The sequence below is a fragment of the Malus sylvestris genome, chromosome 3 (assembly GCF_916048215.2).
Source record: "Malus sylvestris chromosome 3, drMalSylv7.2, whole genome shotgun sequence".
NCBI lineage: Eukaryota > Viridiplantae > Streptophyta > Magnoliopsida > Rosales > Rosaceae > Malus > Malus sylvestris.
Window position 1 is genome coordinate 14674605 of NC_062262.1, and position 19034 is coordinate 14693638.

At 37.7% G+C, this 19034-nt stretch overlaps 1 protein-coding gene, 1 non-coding gene and 1 pseudogene across 2 annotated transcripts; 1 reads left to right on the plus strand and 2 right to left on the minus strand.

Moving 5' to 3' along the window:
• The first annotated feature begins 8490 nt into the window (after positions 1 to 8490).
• Positions 8491 to 8605, plus strand: LOC126617537 (U6atac minor spliceosomal RNA). Its single transcript, XR_007621410.1, has one exon. It is a non-coding gene; the product is annotated as a U6atac minor spliceosomal RNA (small nuclear RNA).
• Positions 8606 to 10693: 2088 nt separating this feature from the next.
• LOC126615783 (54S ribosomal protein L37, mitochondrial-like) lies at positions 10694 to 11348 on the minus strand. The gene has a single exon (XM_050283680.1). It carries the CDS (start codon positions 11285 to 11287, stop codon positions 10886 to 10888), a length of 402 nt encoding a protein of 133 aa, XP_050139637.1. The 5' UTR covers positions 11288 to 11348; the 3' UTR covers positions 10694 to 10885.
• Positions 11349 to 15728: 4380 nt separating this feature from the next.
• LOC126617009 (2-oxoglutarate-dependent dioxygenase 19-like) overlaps positions 15729 to 19034 on the minus strand; it is a 56340-nt pseudogene continuing 53034 nt past the window's right edge.

The following is a 19034-nucleotide window of genomic DNA, read 5'->3' on the forward strand; positions in this document are numbered from 1 at the left end:
GAGCCTAGAAAATAATCGTGCTAAAGGAATCATGAAGGGAACTAGCCCGGTGGAAGAACCAACTATTTCTTTATTTCCTTTACTGGAGGAAAAAAGGGGTACAGAAAAGAACAAGGAAGAATTCGAAAGTAGTCGGCCAATATTGAAGACAATTAAGGAGCCAGAGTTGCCTGACGATGTGTTATCTTTATTGAATAACAAGGGGCAATGCGGGTAAAAAATAAAGTGGTTATTGAAAGAACCACAGGCTAATGTGACGGTAAATGCAAACTCATTTCTGCAAGCCCTAATAAACATGATCAACCTGACATGGAAAGAGAAGGGAAAAGAAAAAGCTACCTGAGAGGTAAAAGTTGAAAGGCTACAAGTTGATAGGCCAATTGAAGTAGCTATCAAGTTGCCCAAAAAGCCTAGAGCAGTAATAATCAAATGGGTGGTTTTGTGCAATAAATGTCAATGTGAGTGCGAGCTAGAAGTACCAGCGGTAGGGGCCATCCTTGATCAGAAATTAATCAAAAGAAGAGATAGAGAAGAGCAAGAATCCTGCAGAAGTATCATGCAGGCAGCTGATAATGAAACCTCTAGAAACGTCTTCCAAAGGTTGGGAGGAGACTCTCAGCCTAAAAACTTGTTAGAAGTATTCAAAAACTATGAAGCTTCAGAGGAAGGAGAGGACAAGGAGGCCAATATACCAAGATAGATAGATGTAAGGCCACCCTAAGAAAGTTATGACGGGGGTGATGTTAGAATGAAGGAAAGAATAGTAAAGCTGGTCACTAAAAAGAATCTTGCCCAACTCGGGTAGAGATGGTATGTGGTCGAAAGGGATGGAAGACCCGTCAAAGAAATGGTAGCCTCTATGATCAGGAGGGTCCAAAGGCAACATAAGGCCCACATAAACTCATTGAAATTCCCTACCACTTAAGAGACCTCTAAAATGTAAAGATAGATGTGGCACCTGATGAAGGAAGAAATTAACCTCGTCGGAGGAGTAAGAAGGAGGTAAAGAAGGCAAACAACAAAAATGAAGAAGTAGGAGATCATATACCGCCAAATCCCCATCCCGGGAAATACAGAATCTTGAGGAAAGCTCAAGAGGACATAATGATGATGCCTACCCCAATATGGAGCCTAGAACCAATCTGCTTTGGAACCATTTCACCCAAGAAAGAGTTGTCCACACCATTATTGATAGATACTATATGCGAAATTCCAGAACAACTGCCAAACTTTGGCACAGCCCAAGAAGAAAGGTTGTCTGAGCTAATGTTACCCGATGAGGCATAAGCTTGGTTAGATGAGTTTATAAACCACATCGGGGGCAAGAAGAAAGATTTACCTAGACCCGGCAACTTCCACATGAACATGATATATATTTTATCAACCATGTTTTGCGCCGAATGTGATCAACCTCCCATGATGGAAGGTGATTACTTGGCGACGAAACCAATGATGGCATATGTTAATGTTGAGAAAGTAGGACAAGGAGAATCCAGCCATGCATGATTGACCGAGCAATCAATGAAAAAGCCTGAGAAGATATACTTGGACAAAATAGTCTTTGTTCGCCCGAATTTAACCCTGGCCAACCATCTCAAACCCATATATGTAACTGCGCACCTGGAAGGAGTACCCTTCAAGAGGGTCTTGATTGATGGAGGGGCCGTAGTCAATGTGTTGCCATACAAACAAATGAAAAGAATGTGTAGGAGTGAAGAAGATCTTATCTCTATTGATCTTATAATGTCTAATTTCTTGGGGGCTATCACCAGAACACATGGAATACTACCATTAGAAATAGACTTGGGTTCAAAACAAATCATGGTGGTCTTTTTTGTTGTGGACAATACTGCCACTTATAGGGCTTTATTGGGCAGAGATTGGACTCACCAGAGTCTCTTTGTACCATCTACCTTACATCAACAAGTGGATGTCTACCATGAAGAAGAGGAATCAAGGTCAGGGTTCTGGGAGATGGTAGAGGCCGAATCACAGCCATTCATCCCTACAACTAATGTCGCGGAAGCCAACTTTTACAATCCTAGTGTTGGGATCATTCAATGTCCAGGAGTTGATAAGAATGGCCGCCCAACTAAGGTGATGGCCCAAAAGCTTCTAGAGCAATAAATAGCTTTTACAAGGGAAGAATGGGACCGACCCCATATCATCCTAACTCCCCAACACCATTAATGTCAGAACAAAAAAAGAAGGACCAAGTGGTTGCAATCAAGTCTTTAATAAAAAGATTGTTGGTGTATAAGAGGGAGAAAAAACAAGAAAGGGGAAGTTCGACTGAAGAAGAAAAGGGTTAGAGCATATAGGCCTCAAGTAGCCAAAAGAATAAGGAGGAGTTTTTTTGGGAAGGAGTTAGAAGCAGCCATCCAAATGGCTGAGTGTATATATGACTTGGATGGGCCAGAGGATTTGCCCGAAAATCCATAACTAGTTGAGTTTTTGTGTGCATAGCCTGACAAATCAGCCTCAGAAGTACAAGACCCCTTGGAGACCATTGATTTGGGGACTAAAGGAGATCCAAGACCTATACAAATTAGCGGTTTGTTGGAAGCCAAGGATAGGGCAAGGATTGTCGACTTTCTGCATGAATTTAAGGATTGTTTTACCTGGCATTACATTGAAATACCGGGTTTAGATCCAACCTTAGTAGAACACAGAATGCCTATTAATGAGGGGTTTAAACCTGTCAAGCAAGCACCACGAAGGATGTCAAAATAGATCAAGGAAAAGGTCAAAGAAGAGATTGAGAAACTGGTAAATGCCAGATTTATTAGGCCTGCCAAATATGTTGAGTGGTTGGCCAACATTGTACTTATATTAAAAGTTATACCTAAAGCGGTTAGATGTTGTGTTGACTATAGAAACATCAATGGAACCACGCCTAAAGATGAATACCCCATGCCCATGGCTGACTTATCCATAGATGCAGTTGGCAAACACAGAGTTCTATATTTTATGGATGGAAATGTTGGATACAATAAGATCAAAATGGTTAAAGAAGATATACATAAAACAACTTTTAGATGCCTAGGTCATGTTGGGGCATATGAATATTTAGTAATGCCATTTGGGCTAAAAAATGCAGGTGCAACTTATCAAAGAGCAATGAATGCCATTTTTCATGACTTAATTGGCCATAGTATGGAAGTATATATTGATGATATCGTGGTGAAATCCAAGACTAAAGAACAACATTTAATAGATCTCAGACGAGCCTTAACAAGAATGAGGATCCACAAGCTAAAAATGAATCCAAAGAAGTGTGTTTTTGGGGTAAGATTGGGCAACATTTTGGGATTCTTTGTGCATCAAAGGGGTGTAGAGGTTGTTAAGAACAAAGCTCGGGCAATCATGGAATCACCTCATCTTACCAATAAACTTCAACTTCAAAGGCTACTGGCGAAAATCAACTTCTTGAGGAGATTCATTGCTAATTTAGCGGGCAAGATTTAGCTGTTAACTCCTCTGCTAAGACTAAAATACAAAGAAGAATTTGAGTGGGGCCTACCACACCAAAAGGCTTTCGACAGCATAAAAGCTTACTTAGCTTCTCCGTCAGTAATAATGCCACCTCAGAGAGTTTCTGCCTCAGAGAGATCAATTGGGAGCTTGCTAGACCAAAACAATGAAGATGGGAAGGAACAAGTCGTGTACTACCTCAGTAAAATCTTGACTGAGGTAGAAACAAGATATACTCTGGTGGAAAAGTTATGTTTAGCTTTGTACTTCAAGCTAAGGCATTACATGTTGCCTTGCCACATCCACATCATTGCCAAGACCGACATAATCAAGTATATGTTGTCAAAACCAATGCTAACTGGGAGGATCGGAAAGTGGATCCTAGCACTTTTAGAATACAGCTTCCAGTATGTACCTCAAATAGCGATCAAGGGGCAATCAATTGCAGACTTCTTGGCTGAACATCAAGAGCTTCAAAATGAGATTGTCAACATCCTAGTAACTCCAGAGATAGTCAGCATATGGGTCCCGCCTAAAAGGGCCTTAATGGACAAGGAATAGTGGATCCAGCAGGAGATAGAGAGAGTAATTGGCCTTTGGATAACTCCCTGGAAACTAAATTTTGATGGATCTTATACTCAGAATGCTGCTGGAGCTAGAACTGTCACCATCGATCCCAAAGGCTCTTATCATTGTTATTCATTCCTCTTAGATTATTAAGAGACTACCAACAATCGAGCAGAATATGAAGCACTGATAATTGGCTTGGAGATTGTAATGGAATTGGGGGTACCAAAGTAGAGGTGTTTGGCAACTCAGAATTGGTGATTAATCAGTTAAGTGGGAAGTATAAATGGAGACACATCATCATGGCCGGTTATTACCTGGCAGCCACTCAGTTGTTAGGCTATTGGGGCACTGAAATATCAATCAGCCGCATCCCTAGGGAGTCAAATGCAATGGCCAATAAGATGGCCCAATTGTCTTCGGGAGCCCTGATTCGAGATGTGAGAAGGAAGTAGAAGTAAAAATGAGGAATCTCCCTTCTATCTTTGATAGAGGATTCAACTTGGATGTGATGGCCGAAGAACCCAAGATAGAAGATTGGAGATCCCTCATTATTCAATACTTGGAAGATCTTTCTTTTCCCATGAGTAAGAAGATTAGGCAACAAGCAACTAAATATGTATGGTGGGAAAAGAATCTGCTAAGTAAGACCCCAGATGGATTGTTACTAAAATGCTTAGGCCAAGAAGAATTGATGAGAATCATGGCTGAAGTACATGAGGGAATCTCTGGACCTTATTAAGCTGGGACCAAGATGAGGTGGCTACTTAGGAGGTATGGTTATTTCTGGCCTAAGATGGAGAAAGATTGCAAAGCTTATGCCCGAAGGTGTGAAGAATGCCAAAGGCATGAACCTCTCCAACATGTGCCCTCTATGCCTTTAAACCCTGTGGTCAAGCCTTGGCCTTTCAGAGGGTGGACCATGGACTTCATCGAGCAAATTCACCCAGCCTCTAGCAAAGGGCATACATTCATAATTGTGGCAGCGGATTACTTCACCAAATGGGTAGAATCTTCAGCGATGAAAATTATAACTTCAGCTACTACTAAAAAGTTCATGGAAACTAAAATCTTACACAGATTTAGAGTGCCCGAGACAATTGTCACAAACCGAGGACCATCTTTCATTTCAAAGAAAGTAGAAGAATTCGCTGAAAGATTCAAGATAAAGATGATTCAATCAAGTCCTTACTAACTCCAGTCGAATGGTCAGGTGAAGGCCAGCAATAAGATCTTGGTAAACATTATTAAAAGAATGATAGCCGAAGATCCAGAGAAATGGCATAAAAAGTTAAGAGACACTTAGTGGGCCTATAGAACTTCCAAGAGAGCAACAATTGGAACTACTCTTTATGCTCTAACCTTCAGGCAAGATGCCATAATTCCCATAGAAATTAATGTGAGTTCGGTCAGAATTCAGAACCAGTTCGGGCTACATAGTGAAGAATACATTAAGGCTATGTGTCAGGAAGTGGTAGACTTTGATGTAGCCCGGATCCAAGCTCTAAATACAATTTAAGAAGGAATGAGAGCTGTTGCTCGAGCTTGCAACAAAAGGGTGAAAACAAAGACTTTCGAGGAGGGAGACTTAGTATGGAAGGCAATCTTGCCCTTGGGAGCCCAATTAAGGGGTTTTGGGAAATGGAGCCCGACTTGGGAAGACCCTTTCATTATTCATCAAGCATTGGATATAGAAGGATATTATTTGGCCGATTTAGAAGGAGATCCACAGAAACATCCGGTTAATGCTAAATTTCTGAAGAATTACCGTCCAACTCTATGAGATATTAAGGATTGTTACATTGAAGAGGTTTAATTGATTTGAGGGATCTAAATATAATTAGCATCTTCATCACGGTTGAGTTAAAAATTGAAAGAGCAAAATGAAATAAAGTAAAGAGGAATATTTTCATTTCATTAATTGGTGAAGTTACATGAAGATTCTACTCAACTCCTCTGAAGCAACTATCCTTGGATGGTATGATGACATAAAGATTCTACTCAACTCCTCTAAAGCAAATAAAATCTCTCTACATCTATGCTTGAGGAATCCATGGAGTTAGTTAGGTACCCTAAAAGTCTCTATGCGGAATGGAAAAATTGGGGCAGAGACTAAGGCCGAGACCCATTGCCAATCTCATGGTTGAACCCGTCATTCGAATCAATGCGAAGCTGATGGATACTTTGACTCTTGATGAGAAGAATGCCCGGACTGATGATGAAATTGTGATGTTGATCCCAAAGCATACACCTATGATGATAAACTGACCAAGAATGCAGAGGCTAAGATTTGCCTTCAGCATGTTGCTTTTTACAACTGTTGAAGCCTGGGATATCCATGCAGGTCCCAAGGAGAGCACTCATCCCTCATCAAAGAAAAACTTAGTGAGTAGGCCTGTTCGAAGACGATGAGGGCTATAAAGCAAGTTGCGCATGGTGGAAATCCCTTCACTAATCTCACAAGAAGGCTGAATCCAAAACTCTAAGTGATACCAAATCTAGGAAAGATTTTTTAAAGGTCACCAAGTGGCCAAGGGGGGAATTTATAGTGAAGAGTCGCTTGGAGATTGGATTCGTGGGTTAGCGCAAGAGTCTAAAGCGAAGCGGCTGCATTAAAACGGCACAAGTTTCGAGTAAAGGCGTGCGAAGGTGGTTACCAAAGAATCGGCTGTTCAATCATTATTTATGCCTCAATCTGTAGGCTTAACAACAATTGAAGGGGGCACTATTTGTGTTAATATTTAAACCTTGTGCTTTCAGGAAGGAAAGCCCAAGAAAGGTCAATAAAAAAGGTTTTGCCCGAAGCCTAGATTCAAACCTAGTTCATCCATTTCAAGATATTATGGCAGCTCCTCATTAATGCAAATGCCAGTTGCTTACAAGAAGTGACAACCAATGGAAGATCACCAACTCTTGGCCTAAAAGTACTTTTTGAATGACAAACAAGTAAAAAAGGTGGTAACTCATTACCTTTAAGTTGGTTTCAGGTAAGAACAGAAATGGCATAGCTGGGCTAATTAGTCTATAAAAGGAGGAAAATGGCCTAAAGACAAGGACATTTAACCAAACAAACAAACAAACATACAACTTGTCTCTCAGCCAAGCAAATACCTAGAAAGTCGTGCTTTGTTACGACTCTGCACCTTTTTAGCCTTAGACCTCCTTAGAAAGACATCATTTGTCTATGTAAAAGCTCTACTCACTTTTCCCTAAACGTTGTAGTATTTATCTCTCATGTGTAAACTCCTTTCCAGTCATCCCCTTTAGTACTCAATCCTTTTGTAAACTGCCAAGGGAAGAGACCGCAAGACGTTTTAACCTTGCACGACTCTCTTTGTTTTTGCCTTTCCATTAATAGATTTGGTATTTTAATGTATTCCTCAGTAGATATGCAAGTCATTTTCGGTCTATTAATGATCCAAAGTTCCATTAACTCTTAGATCTGGTTCACTTAGTACTTTTACTATCGTGAAAGTAAAAGAAACTAATGTTTTGATTAGATCTAGACCTCCACCCTTTGAAGCATATAAGATAAACAAAAGTCCTTGATCTCAAGGCATAAAAAAGAACTTAATGTGGACTTAACCCATCGACGACAATCCTTTGATAATGAGAAGTTAGAGTAACTTAGGACGCAAGTAATCGGCTTAAATATACTCATTCTACATCTGCCATATAGAGATGGTAGTGGCACGCCTTAGCACTTAGTTTTGATTGCGAGCCTCACGGCCTACACCTAAGGCCCGACAAAAGCACATTTCAGAACTAACTCTATCTTCTTCTTGCAGCCTGACAACAACTAAAGTGCCAACTCCTTGGGGAGTTGTGTGCTCGAGCCAGGGACCATTCCTAATGAAATTCCAGCCCTAACACCCCTTTTATCTTGGCGAGTCACAAGTTGCGACACCACAACTGAGAACATTCCAAGCTAGGTTAAAGCTCTTGACGCTTCAGAATAGTTAGTTTTTGGTATAATTTTCTTTGGTTTTAACTAGTGGTTTGTTTGAAATCTAGGCTACTATTGGTAGATGGCATTATTTGGGTGTTGATGATAAAGCCATGCTTACGCCTGGGATAATTGATCAAGCTATGCTATTACGTTGTATCAGGTTTCTCGTTTTCATTATTGAGAATCCAATAGAAGAAACCTGTATTATCTAGACATTTGCCCAACTAATTATGACTCATTCTTTTTGAAAACTTGAGTCATGTAAAATATCGAGAACAATACCAAAATTCCAAAAATCAATTGTATGGATGGCACATAAGCCAAGGTAAATTGCACTTGTAGAAAACTCCAAGCCAAGGTTCAATATGCACTTTATGCCATTCCCACATCGGCAAAGAAGAATGGATGGAAGTCTTTGTGTATTAACATATCCAATTACTTTGCTATGTTTGTGGGTGGAAGTCTTTGTGTATTAACATCTCCTCTCCAATTACTTTGCTATGTTTGTTGAAATGAGAGATAGTTGAAATCTCCCCTGACATGGACGGGAGGGAGTAGCTTTCGAGCTTTTTGTTACACATCCAGTTAAGGCTACCCACCTTTCGTAAAATTTTTCAGGTCAACAGGCCAAGGGTCCACTCTAACAACACCGATATTGTCCCCATTTTACCACTTGCCCAATCCGTCAGGTATGAGGTTTTATCACAAAAGACATCGGTGTTAGTTAAAGTGGGGTAATCCTATTTAAATTGCTTTTTCTCCTTCCCTCTAGCCGATGTGGGACAAAGGAATTCCAACACGCCCCCGCATGTGAGACCCCATTTTGTGGGTCACACGTGGAGATCCACACATCGACAACTACGTGGAGCCAAGTCGGGCCTCACCCATCACGTGGGGCCAAACGGGGTCCCACCCAATCATGTGGCATCTTTGGCCTACGTGGAGCCATGTTGGGACTCACCCATCGTGCAGGGCCAAAGGGGACCCATCCAATCACGTGGCAGTACAAGCTCGTCCCCTGACTCTGATACCAACTGCTAGACTTTATATATTTCATAAACAACTAAAAACACTAACCTCAAAGAATCCATAAATTATGTTCAATTGGTAAAGTACTCGAAGTTAACATGGCATGTAGGAAAGATGAACCATCTTTGACAGAACCGTGCAGAATAGACTCAACATGGACTTCTCCTTCAGTTGAAATCATATTGGAATCCTACAGAATAATATGTTAGTTGACCAAAGTCTTCTACACACTCAACACTCCTTTATACTCGAACTAATGGGGCATTCATATGAGTTTATGTGTGTAGTAAGCAGGGACCTTAGCCTTGTACTTATATGGACTTAACCCTAATGAATCTTCCCATAATAATGTCATTAGGAATCCCTGCAGTCCAAGGATAACTAATACACCAAATCTCATTCCAAATAGGATAGAATTAGGAGCCCTTATACCCCAAGGAAATCCAGAATATATTAACTTTACTTGGGGTACAAGCTATATCTATTCACTAAATCCTAATCTTATTTATATTTCAAGCAATCATTAAATTAAATGTGTAGACCTATTAACCATTGGATTATGGTCCAACGTCCAATACCCTTGTGTTGAATCTGTAACCCAATTTTTTTTTAATTTCCTAAATAATTCAAGTTCTTTGATTCATTTAAAAATTAGCTTCTATTTTTCGAGTATCGTTCTCTTGGTTACCAAATCAACCATAAATGATGATTTTCTGTAGCTCTAATTAGGGCATCCCTGTAAGATGATTTTCAAGATCGACCACTCAAGCGGAATATTGTCCGTTGGTTTACATGGTGACCACCATGTTTTTGTTACAGTTACTCTTGAAAGATCATCACTCCTGCCAAAAGCCCACATTGACTTAAAGAGTGTATGCACTCTCCCTATTCAACGTAGTTTGAAATCTCACTCCTCGCTCTTTAAATTAGTTTAAATTTAAAGTAATATATCGCTTGGAAGTTAATCAGAGTTGTTTACTTTAATCTCATTTATTTATTTTTGTTCTTAATGACTTGAAATGATAAGTGTAACAGGTATGTCACTGCAACTATGGTGTCCTAGTCACTAATACAACTTGGTAAGTCACGATGGCGGTATAGGCTTACAACTGTTACATGCAAGTCTCTCTCCTCAGATCACAACTATTCTATCTCCAACGAATTGTACGATTGTATTTTAACATTTTCAAATGTCATTACGTTATTGGTCTGGAATATGGGATATACCATGGTTTTCAAATGTCATTACGTTATTGGTCTGGGATATACCATGGTGGCGTAGTGGGAGTGTAGGTAAGTTCCACCCCAGGCTGGTAATTGGTTAGAAGGCATTGAAAATTGCAACATCCTACCGTTTGCAATGATATATACGTTTCTAAGTTCCAATGATATCTTCAAATGCCAAAAAACCAAAAACATGGAGAGTGCTATCATGGATGAATTTATCTGGTGCATTACTGAGATAAAATAAAACGTAGATTGTGAGGTTGGAGAAAAGTCTGGGTTTAAAATTGTGCAGCCCACTGGATTGAGGTGGGTTTAAAGTCCCTTGTTCTTTGTTATGACAGCACCAAAACTCCCTACAGTTGACATAGTTTGTTGCCGATCAAATTCGTCCAAGATTTAATAGCTTAATCTATTAGTTAGCAAAGTTTCCCAACACTAAATTTCCAATTTGTTCAGAAAACAGGCAAGAATATAATTTAATTGTGAGACAGATCCTCAAAACATACAAAAGAGCATTTCCACAGAGAAGTACATCTAACCTGCCATAGATTCATACAGGGACCAAGAAACAGCCTTACTGGTGAAGCCAATACTGATGATTCCGTTCATTTGTTCGCAAATCAAAAGGACAAATAGAAACTAGTTCTTGGCCTTAAGAGAGTTATTCTCCTTGATACTTCTTCGGTTATCCAGCTTAACAAAACGCTTGAGATCTTCATAGGGGAGAGTTTCAATCTTCTTCCGGCTTAATTCACTCAATGCAGGGCGCTTGTCAAGTAGACCCCACAACCAATCAGGGTACTCAGAATCTGGCAAGATCTTAGGATCCGTTCCATCCTTTAGGATATTGCCTCCGACCACAGTAGTAGCCTTGACTTCTTTGGCCAGAGTCGACGCTTTCGGTGCATCAGTTTGAGAACCACCCTTTTTGTCCTTCTTTGCTTTGCCAGCCCCAGCAGAAAATGTTCTTTGCGACAGTATCCCAACGACTTCCTTGGTATTGATAACGCTTCTAAATGTTTTGACATGACTCATCGCCATAACTTTATCACTACAAGATCAGATTAAACGACAGAGAAAGGAGTGCCAAAATTAGATTGTGATCTTCAAATGAGTTTCAAAAAGACACATTGAAAAATCATTCTTGTTTCCTCCTAAAACCACATTGAAAAATCAAAATCAATTCCTACTGCTTCGTGGAAACCAGACATTTGGGTAGTGATCAAATCCAAAGATCAGATCATAAAGCGTGCCCTAAGCCGTAAACTTTCCTCTCAAAACGAAGCATAGAATAATTTTAAAGTCGCATTCGGGTTTAAATTTCTCAATACCACAAACAAGAATATTAAGTATACAGCATAGATCCGTCAATTAAAAATTTTATTCAAAATAATCCAAATTTGAAGAGGAAGGAAACAAAAAAAATCAAATTAAAGACTTAATCAATATCATGGGTATCATTTGTTTCCATTTTAAATTTATAATATCGAATGAGTAGCCTAGGATTTGCATTCTTTCCCAATCAAAAATAAGGAGGCAAGAAAAAGCAAGTTTTCGAGATTAATTTAGGCATAGATTTTTACGGTTTTGGCTATCACGTTATCAAGCAATATCAGCAATGCATATATATTCACAAATTGAAAGAAAAACAGAGGAAAAATTACAATCGAAATTGAAAATCAACTGAGATCGCTTACCGAGAGAGAGAGAGAGAGAGAGAGAGAGAGAGAGAGAGAGAAGATGGGTAAATTCTTGAGAGGGAAGTTGATGAGGGATTGGATTTGGATGGAGCGACCTCTCGTTTTTCCGAGAAATCTTTCCTCGAGTTTTCAGTCTGCGTGCAGAGCGAGAAGAAGGAGAGGAGGAGGAGAAAAGTGATTAGGGTTTTCAGGGCCTGTTTATTCCACGGCATGTATTTGGAATTGGGCCCAAATAAATGGTGGTGTGTAAGCCCAAACTAATGACTCGGATAAGGATATGTATGAGATTGTTTTGGAAGGCTTGAAATCGGTTGTTGACAGCGCTCTTCACTGTGTTCGATAGAAAAATTTTAAAATATTCATAGGAAATTTCACGAGCTTTCTAGAGAAGAATATAAGGAAAACTAATGAAAAGGGCTTGAAACTTTGAGTTTTAATGATAAGGACAAAATAAAGGGTAAAGTGAATAGTACCAGGATTGACTTTTTAGTGTAAAAATGTAGTTTTTCGTTAAAGTAAACAGTATCGGGTGCTTTTCGTTAAAGTTCCCAAGAATATATTAGGTACTTCTTCATGAAGCACTAAAGCACTTAGTTTTAAAAAATAAATAAATATTTAACGTGTTTCTAATGTAAGCAATTCTAACAAAATCACTTATGAACAAAGGTTTGGGGTCATTTTCATTTGGTGAACCAACGTTTTCATCTTCTTTAATTTACAACCTAAGTTTTTATTTTTAATTTTATACAATAGTATTGGGATGGAGATTAGGAATACGTTGCACAATGAGCATGTTATAATCAGAACTCGCCAACCGAATTAGCAAGGCAGACGTATCAATCAACAACGGAGCTAAAAAAAATTTCTTGGGTAGGCTAGCTGAAATTAGTACTATAAAATTATATGTTTATTTTTTCTTATATAAAATTATATAATAATCAATATAAAAGAACAACAATAAAATATAAACAATTCTTGAAATCATAACCCTAACCAACTACTTCAAGGACCATATAAATAATTAACCTACTAAATAAATCAAGAATAAGTAAATAAAGCGATTAAGAACTTATCAAAGGTTACATTTATTGGATAATCGTAACGAAAAGTAAGGAATTGTGGAGATAGAGATTTAATTGTGAACTAAAAGAAAATTCTTTTTCTTTTCTTTAGTAAGAAATGCGGAGGCTAAATTGCATAGGGTAAATGATCTTTTTCTTTAACGAATAGGATAGTAGGGGAGGGAGGATAGAACTAATTTATTATTTTTAGCATAAAAATATTATTACCTATCCTCCACTAAATATACATGAAATAGTAACCTGTATTGGAACTGAGTGGGCTATATATGCTACATGCATTAACATAAGCCATTAAAGCATGAGTTAAAAAAAAAAAAAAGGATAGTGTTATTCACACACCCTTATTCATTTTTTGTCATTGATCTTCGTCAATTCATTTAATCCGAAGATTGAAAACTGAGAGGGATGTGTAAGAAATAAAAATAAGTGCTTAGGTAGCACTATACTTACAAAAAACCTCCCTGAGCTACAACCCACCTTAGCCTTGTGGGTGGCTCCGCCCATGGTGTCAAGAAATCTCGCTTGATTTATTCATTAAGAAATCTCGCTACTCATACCAATTAAATTTGAGACTTTTCAATTACAAATGCAAAGAAATACAATTGCACATTATGCTAATAGAAATTTACTCCCTAAGGTTATAATGGTTAACAATTGAAGTCACAGTAGCTCAAATTCTTTATGTCTTTTGTTAATTGTCTTCTTGGCCAAGTGTGAGGCATACTTTTAGAACTCAATCTAGGGGTGCAAGTTGGAATGGTGTTCCGAAAATAAAACTTATGAATCCAAATCTGAATATTTTCCGAAAAAATGGAATTGAAGTTGGAATGCATTAGGGAGCCCGATAATTCCGAAAAAAAATTCAAATTTTTATAATTATTTACTCAAATTATGCATTTCATAATCAATTTTATTTTATTGTTATTTTGGATGCCTTTGGTTCATTGTATTTATATTAAACATACACTTATTTATTAAAAAGAATGAGCTTAATAGTACACCAAGAAATTAATTGAATTTATACTTAAGCATATACCAAATATTAAGAATGACCAATAAATTGCATGTATGAAAAAGTTTGAGAACATTAAAAACAATATAAATTATATGAACTTCCGATACTTTCAAGATTACTCTGATTTAGAAAATTCCGAATATTTTAAAAATTGCAAATTTAAAAATTATAGTCCAACTTGATTCCGAAATTTTAGACCGATAATTGGAAACGTTTTTCCAATGTGATCCGTCCGAAAATCTCCCCTAACTCAATCAAATCAACCTCTTTTCGCACTATGTAGGCAGTTAACGGATTTTCTAAATAGAATTTTATATAGCTCCATCTGTTACTGATATGAGAGAGCAACTTACATATGTCAATTCATTATTAGATAGAGATGTCGCATGACAGTAAATTCATTTCACATAAATCTCCTCCTGATATGGGCCCCTTTTGCACCCGTGGCAAAAAATAATGTAGCCTTCTAATTCTTGTAGTTCAACTCCTAAACCTGACTTAGTTCTTGTATGGCTCCCTTACTTAAAGTTACATTTGTGGCAGAAGGCCTGGTGATGGTTCTACCTCAAAAGGTTTTATTTCTACAATTATTTTAGATGTTGGGTGTAAAGTTTTATCACAAAAAGTCTCAATGATATTAATTAGTGGCGATATAAATTGTATATCGTTTTGGTAAATCTCGGATATAAGACTTTGCTCTTCAACATTAACCAATTGGACTAGAAGTCGATATCCCGTATTTACCCTGAATAAAGATGACATAATTGAACTACAAGGAAAGTCATCCCACCCACCAAACCAATCTAGCTAATTGAAACTATTTTCATCAGATGTTGAAATTAAGAAGCATAAAAAAGTTTAAATTTAATTGATACTTTGGGTGAAAAAAGCTTTACTTAAGAAGGTTGTGTTTAACATATACTTGAGGAATATTCAGTAGTAAATTGTGTGTTCAAACTTCAAACATGCCCATTTGAACTACAAGAGATTTGGCCTTAATAGAGCATCACACATAATACAACATGGTTGTGGGAAAAAAGAAGAGAAATTGTGACGAAAAAAGTTCACGGAAAAAGAAACCAAAAGGAAGCTGCAGTTCTTTCAGTGTGCGCAAAGCTTGGTTAGGCTAGCGGCGCTGAGGGGGAGCGAAATGTGCAATCGCATAAGGCTCCTAAATTTGAAGGGCCTCCAAAATTTTTTGGTATCTTATATTTATATGTAATAATGTTATATATTAAAAAAATGTTTTTATTAGCACTTTAAAATATTATAGTGCATTTTTATAAGTGTAAATTTTTTTTTTCTTTCTAAATATAACAATTTGGAATGCACAATGAGATATTAGGAGTGTTAATAACAACACCTTAAAAAATGATTTTCTTTTCAATTTTATTAATTATATAATAATGCTATATATTCAAGTGAAACTCTAACGTTAGAGTTTTTGAAGTTTTTTTTTCTTTATTTGGTTGCTTAAGATTGAATTGTTTTTTATTATTTAGTGAAGATTATGTTTATAACTCTTTTTACTTATTTAATGACACTTGTAAACTTACAATCAGTGAGTCCTAAATGTTGTTTTGATTTAAGTTATTATTTTCTAGTACCAGTATATTGTCATACTTTAAAAAAATATATATCTTAAAAAGGGGCCATTTTATAAATTTCGCACAGGCCCCGAAATCTTAGAGACGGCCTTGTAGTATGTGATCAAAGGTGGATTTCATGTAGTTCTTCCCCCTTTGCGCTGAAGCTTTATATACTCCTTATAATTCATTCCAATGTATTTCGGAGCTTGGCCTTCTTTTTCCAACAACTCCGGTGCCAGTGCGATAATTGTATCAACAGATGGTCCAAGTGGTATGGCAATAGATATCCGCGTAGCTTTGTTGTTCACAATTGCCCGATGCATCACACTCTTGTATTTGCATTTGGTCAGCGAGGTTGACAAAGAAACCATTGGCAGGGCCATTGACCGTGAGCCACTTTCCGTTGTGTTCAACTTGGAGGCCATTCATCTTATTCTGGATAAGGAGGGTGAATAGGCCATGATCGTGTGATGCGGTATACCAATTGCTTTCTAGCTGAGGGCAAGGCGGATGGTGGTTGGCGGCGACCATTTGTATGCCGCGATCCATGTTCATCTGTAGTTGGGCTCCAATCCCAAGCTTTCGGAGATTGTGCGTGTTACCTCTAATGCCACTTCTCTTGTTCTCTTGTTCTCTAATGCCACGTGAGGGACGTGGAGAATGAGTTCCACATTGATGGAAGGAGAGACCTTACATGGATTTATAAGAGGTTCGGCTACTTCCTATATTGTCAATTGGTTTTATGGTGAAACCCTAATTTTTTCATGGTACCAGAGCAAGTTGTCCCGCGTGTGAAGCCAAACGGTCATATGTGCTCCACGTCACACCGTTATGTTGTCCACGAATTAGGCTCAAAAATTCACCACACGTGAAGGAGCGTGTTGAGAATGAATCCCACATCGATTCATGAGAGGAGGGACCTTTGCCACACGCAAGGGAGCCTGTTGAGAATGAGTCCCACATTGATGAGAGGAGGGACCTTGCATGGGCTTATAAGAGGTTGTGCTACGCTCTATATTGCCAATTAGTTTTATGGTGGAACCCCAATTTCTTCATGGTATAAGTTGTCCCACGTGTGAAGCCAAATTGCCACATGTGCTCCATGTCACCCCGTTATGTTGTCCATGTGTTAGGCTAAAAAATTCGCCATGTGTGAGAGAACGTATTGAGAATGAGTCCCCGCATTAATGGAAGGAGGGACCTTGCATAGACTTATAAAAGGTTGGACTACTCCATATATTACCAATTAGTTTTACGATAAAATCTCAACTTTCTTCAAGAATGGACTCTCACCTTGAAGAAGTCCGAGAAGGAATTTGTCCAATGCAAGATTATAGTTGGTTCCGTACTTGAACATCTCCAGCACATTATTTCCGGATTTGAACTCCTGATCTCTTCATCTGGGAGGCTGAAAAATTCATGGCACGCGTCAATCATAGCCTTCATTAAGCATCGTGATCATGATTAATTAATTAGTTAGTTTAACCACTTACTATGAAGAAGCCCCATTCTTTGCAAATTTTCAAAGACTGGGAGAGTATTATAATCTGAGATTAAGTAATAAGAATATATACAACGAGTGGAAATAGGAGGATGAAAGAAATGGTTCCATACCTTCCATTTATAGAGATAGCAATAAGAACTGAGAAGCTGGTACGCAAGTATCTCAATTTTCAAGTGGTTTTAAAATACTTCCTATATAAAGTTCTTTTATTTTGGAGGTCGTAAACAAATATTTGGCAGATGGTGTTTTATCGCAGTGACGGAAAGCAATGATGTCTATGCGTTGTTAGTGCAAGTTTGATTCTCACTAATCCCCCTTCCATTAACAACTAACAATTTAACCTACTAACATTATCGTTAAATTGTACATAAAAAAAGAACAAATATATATCGGAAAATAGAATGTGTTTGCTTACTTTCTAGCTAATCTTCGGTCCTACATGTATTAAATAGATGGTAGAAATGTAGTATGAACAATGTGTTAAGAGTAGTGTTTTTGTTTTGGAAATTACCACTAAAATTACAAAAATAGTACTCGTACCACACTTTCCATACAACATTTGTACCACCTCTCTAATAAAGATGAGACTCAAATGTGTTGGTGGGTCCTACCTCTATTAGAGAGGTGGTATAAAAATATTAAGTGTAGCATTATTCCTAAAATTATATGTCTCTTTCCAGCTAACCTTACCAAAATTATACATAACTTAATTGTGCTCGGGTTAAATGGCTCACTTAGGTGATATTAATACCGCCTTTTCCATGCTTATGCTCGAGGTCGGCATTCTTCTTCCAGGATTGTAACTCTTTTGAATGGTGATACTGTACTCTTTTCTCATACTGCTAGTGTTGATCATGTGGTAAACTTTTATCGGCCTTTATTTAATTCTTCGTTCACACCAACTAGAATTGATGTAATACCACTTATGGTTAGTGAAGAGGAAAATCTTTCTCTTTCTTGTTTACCTTCAGCAGATGAAATTAGAAGTGATGTTTATCCTATGGATCCCTCGAGTGCTTTGAGACCTGATGGCTTTCTTGGTTCCTTTTATCAGTGAGATATTATTGGTTTAGATGTTATTGCTTTTGTACAGAATTTTTTTTAAGCGTGGATGACTTTATCCCAATGCCGATTGCAACTTTGTGGTGCTTATCCCTAAAGTAGAAGGAGTTGCCACTATTGCTCAGGGTTGGCCCATTACTCTTGCTAACCTTCTGTTCAAAATTATCCCCAAGATTCTTGCTGGTCGATTCGGCCCAATTGCCACTCGCATTATTTCTCCTCAACAAACATCATTTTTAAAGGTAGACGTATTTCTAATTGCATTGGGCTGGTTTCAGAAGGGTTCAATTTTATGGACAACAAGGCTTTTAGTGGTAACGTAGGCATAAAAGTTGACATCGCTAAAGCTTTTAATACTTCGAACTGGAATTTCGTCTCCGCTTTCTAGTTTTGGTTTTTCTATTATCTTTGTGGAATGGGTGCGTGTTTTATTACAGTCAGCTCACTTTTCAATTTTGGTAAATGGCACACTGCATGAGTTTTTCTCTTGCTCCCAGGGGGTATGTCAAGGTGACCCTCTTTCTCCACTTCTTTTTTGTCTAGTAGAGGTTTATCTTTGCTTTTGATGATTTTAACAGGTTTACACGAGGGTGAAACGTGGATAACTTGTTACGAAAAAAGTTATTTTGATGATTTTATTTTTTTTAACTATTAAAAAAACTAACTATAAAATACAATAGTCATAGTGTGATTCCAAAAAAAATTTGAATTGGTACAATAGTCTTAGTGTATATGTAAATATTGTATCTTAAATATGTATTATTGTATTATTATTTATATAAATTTTAAAAATATAAGTTTTATTTTATTTATTTATTTTTATAGTATACTATAGG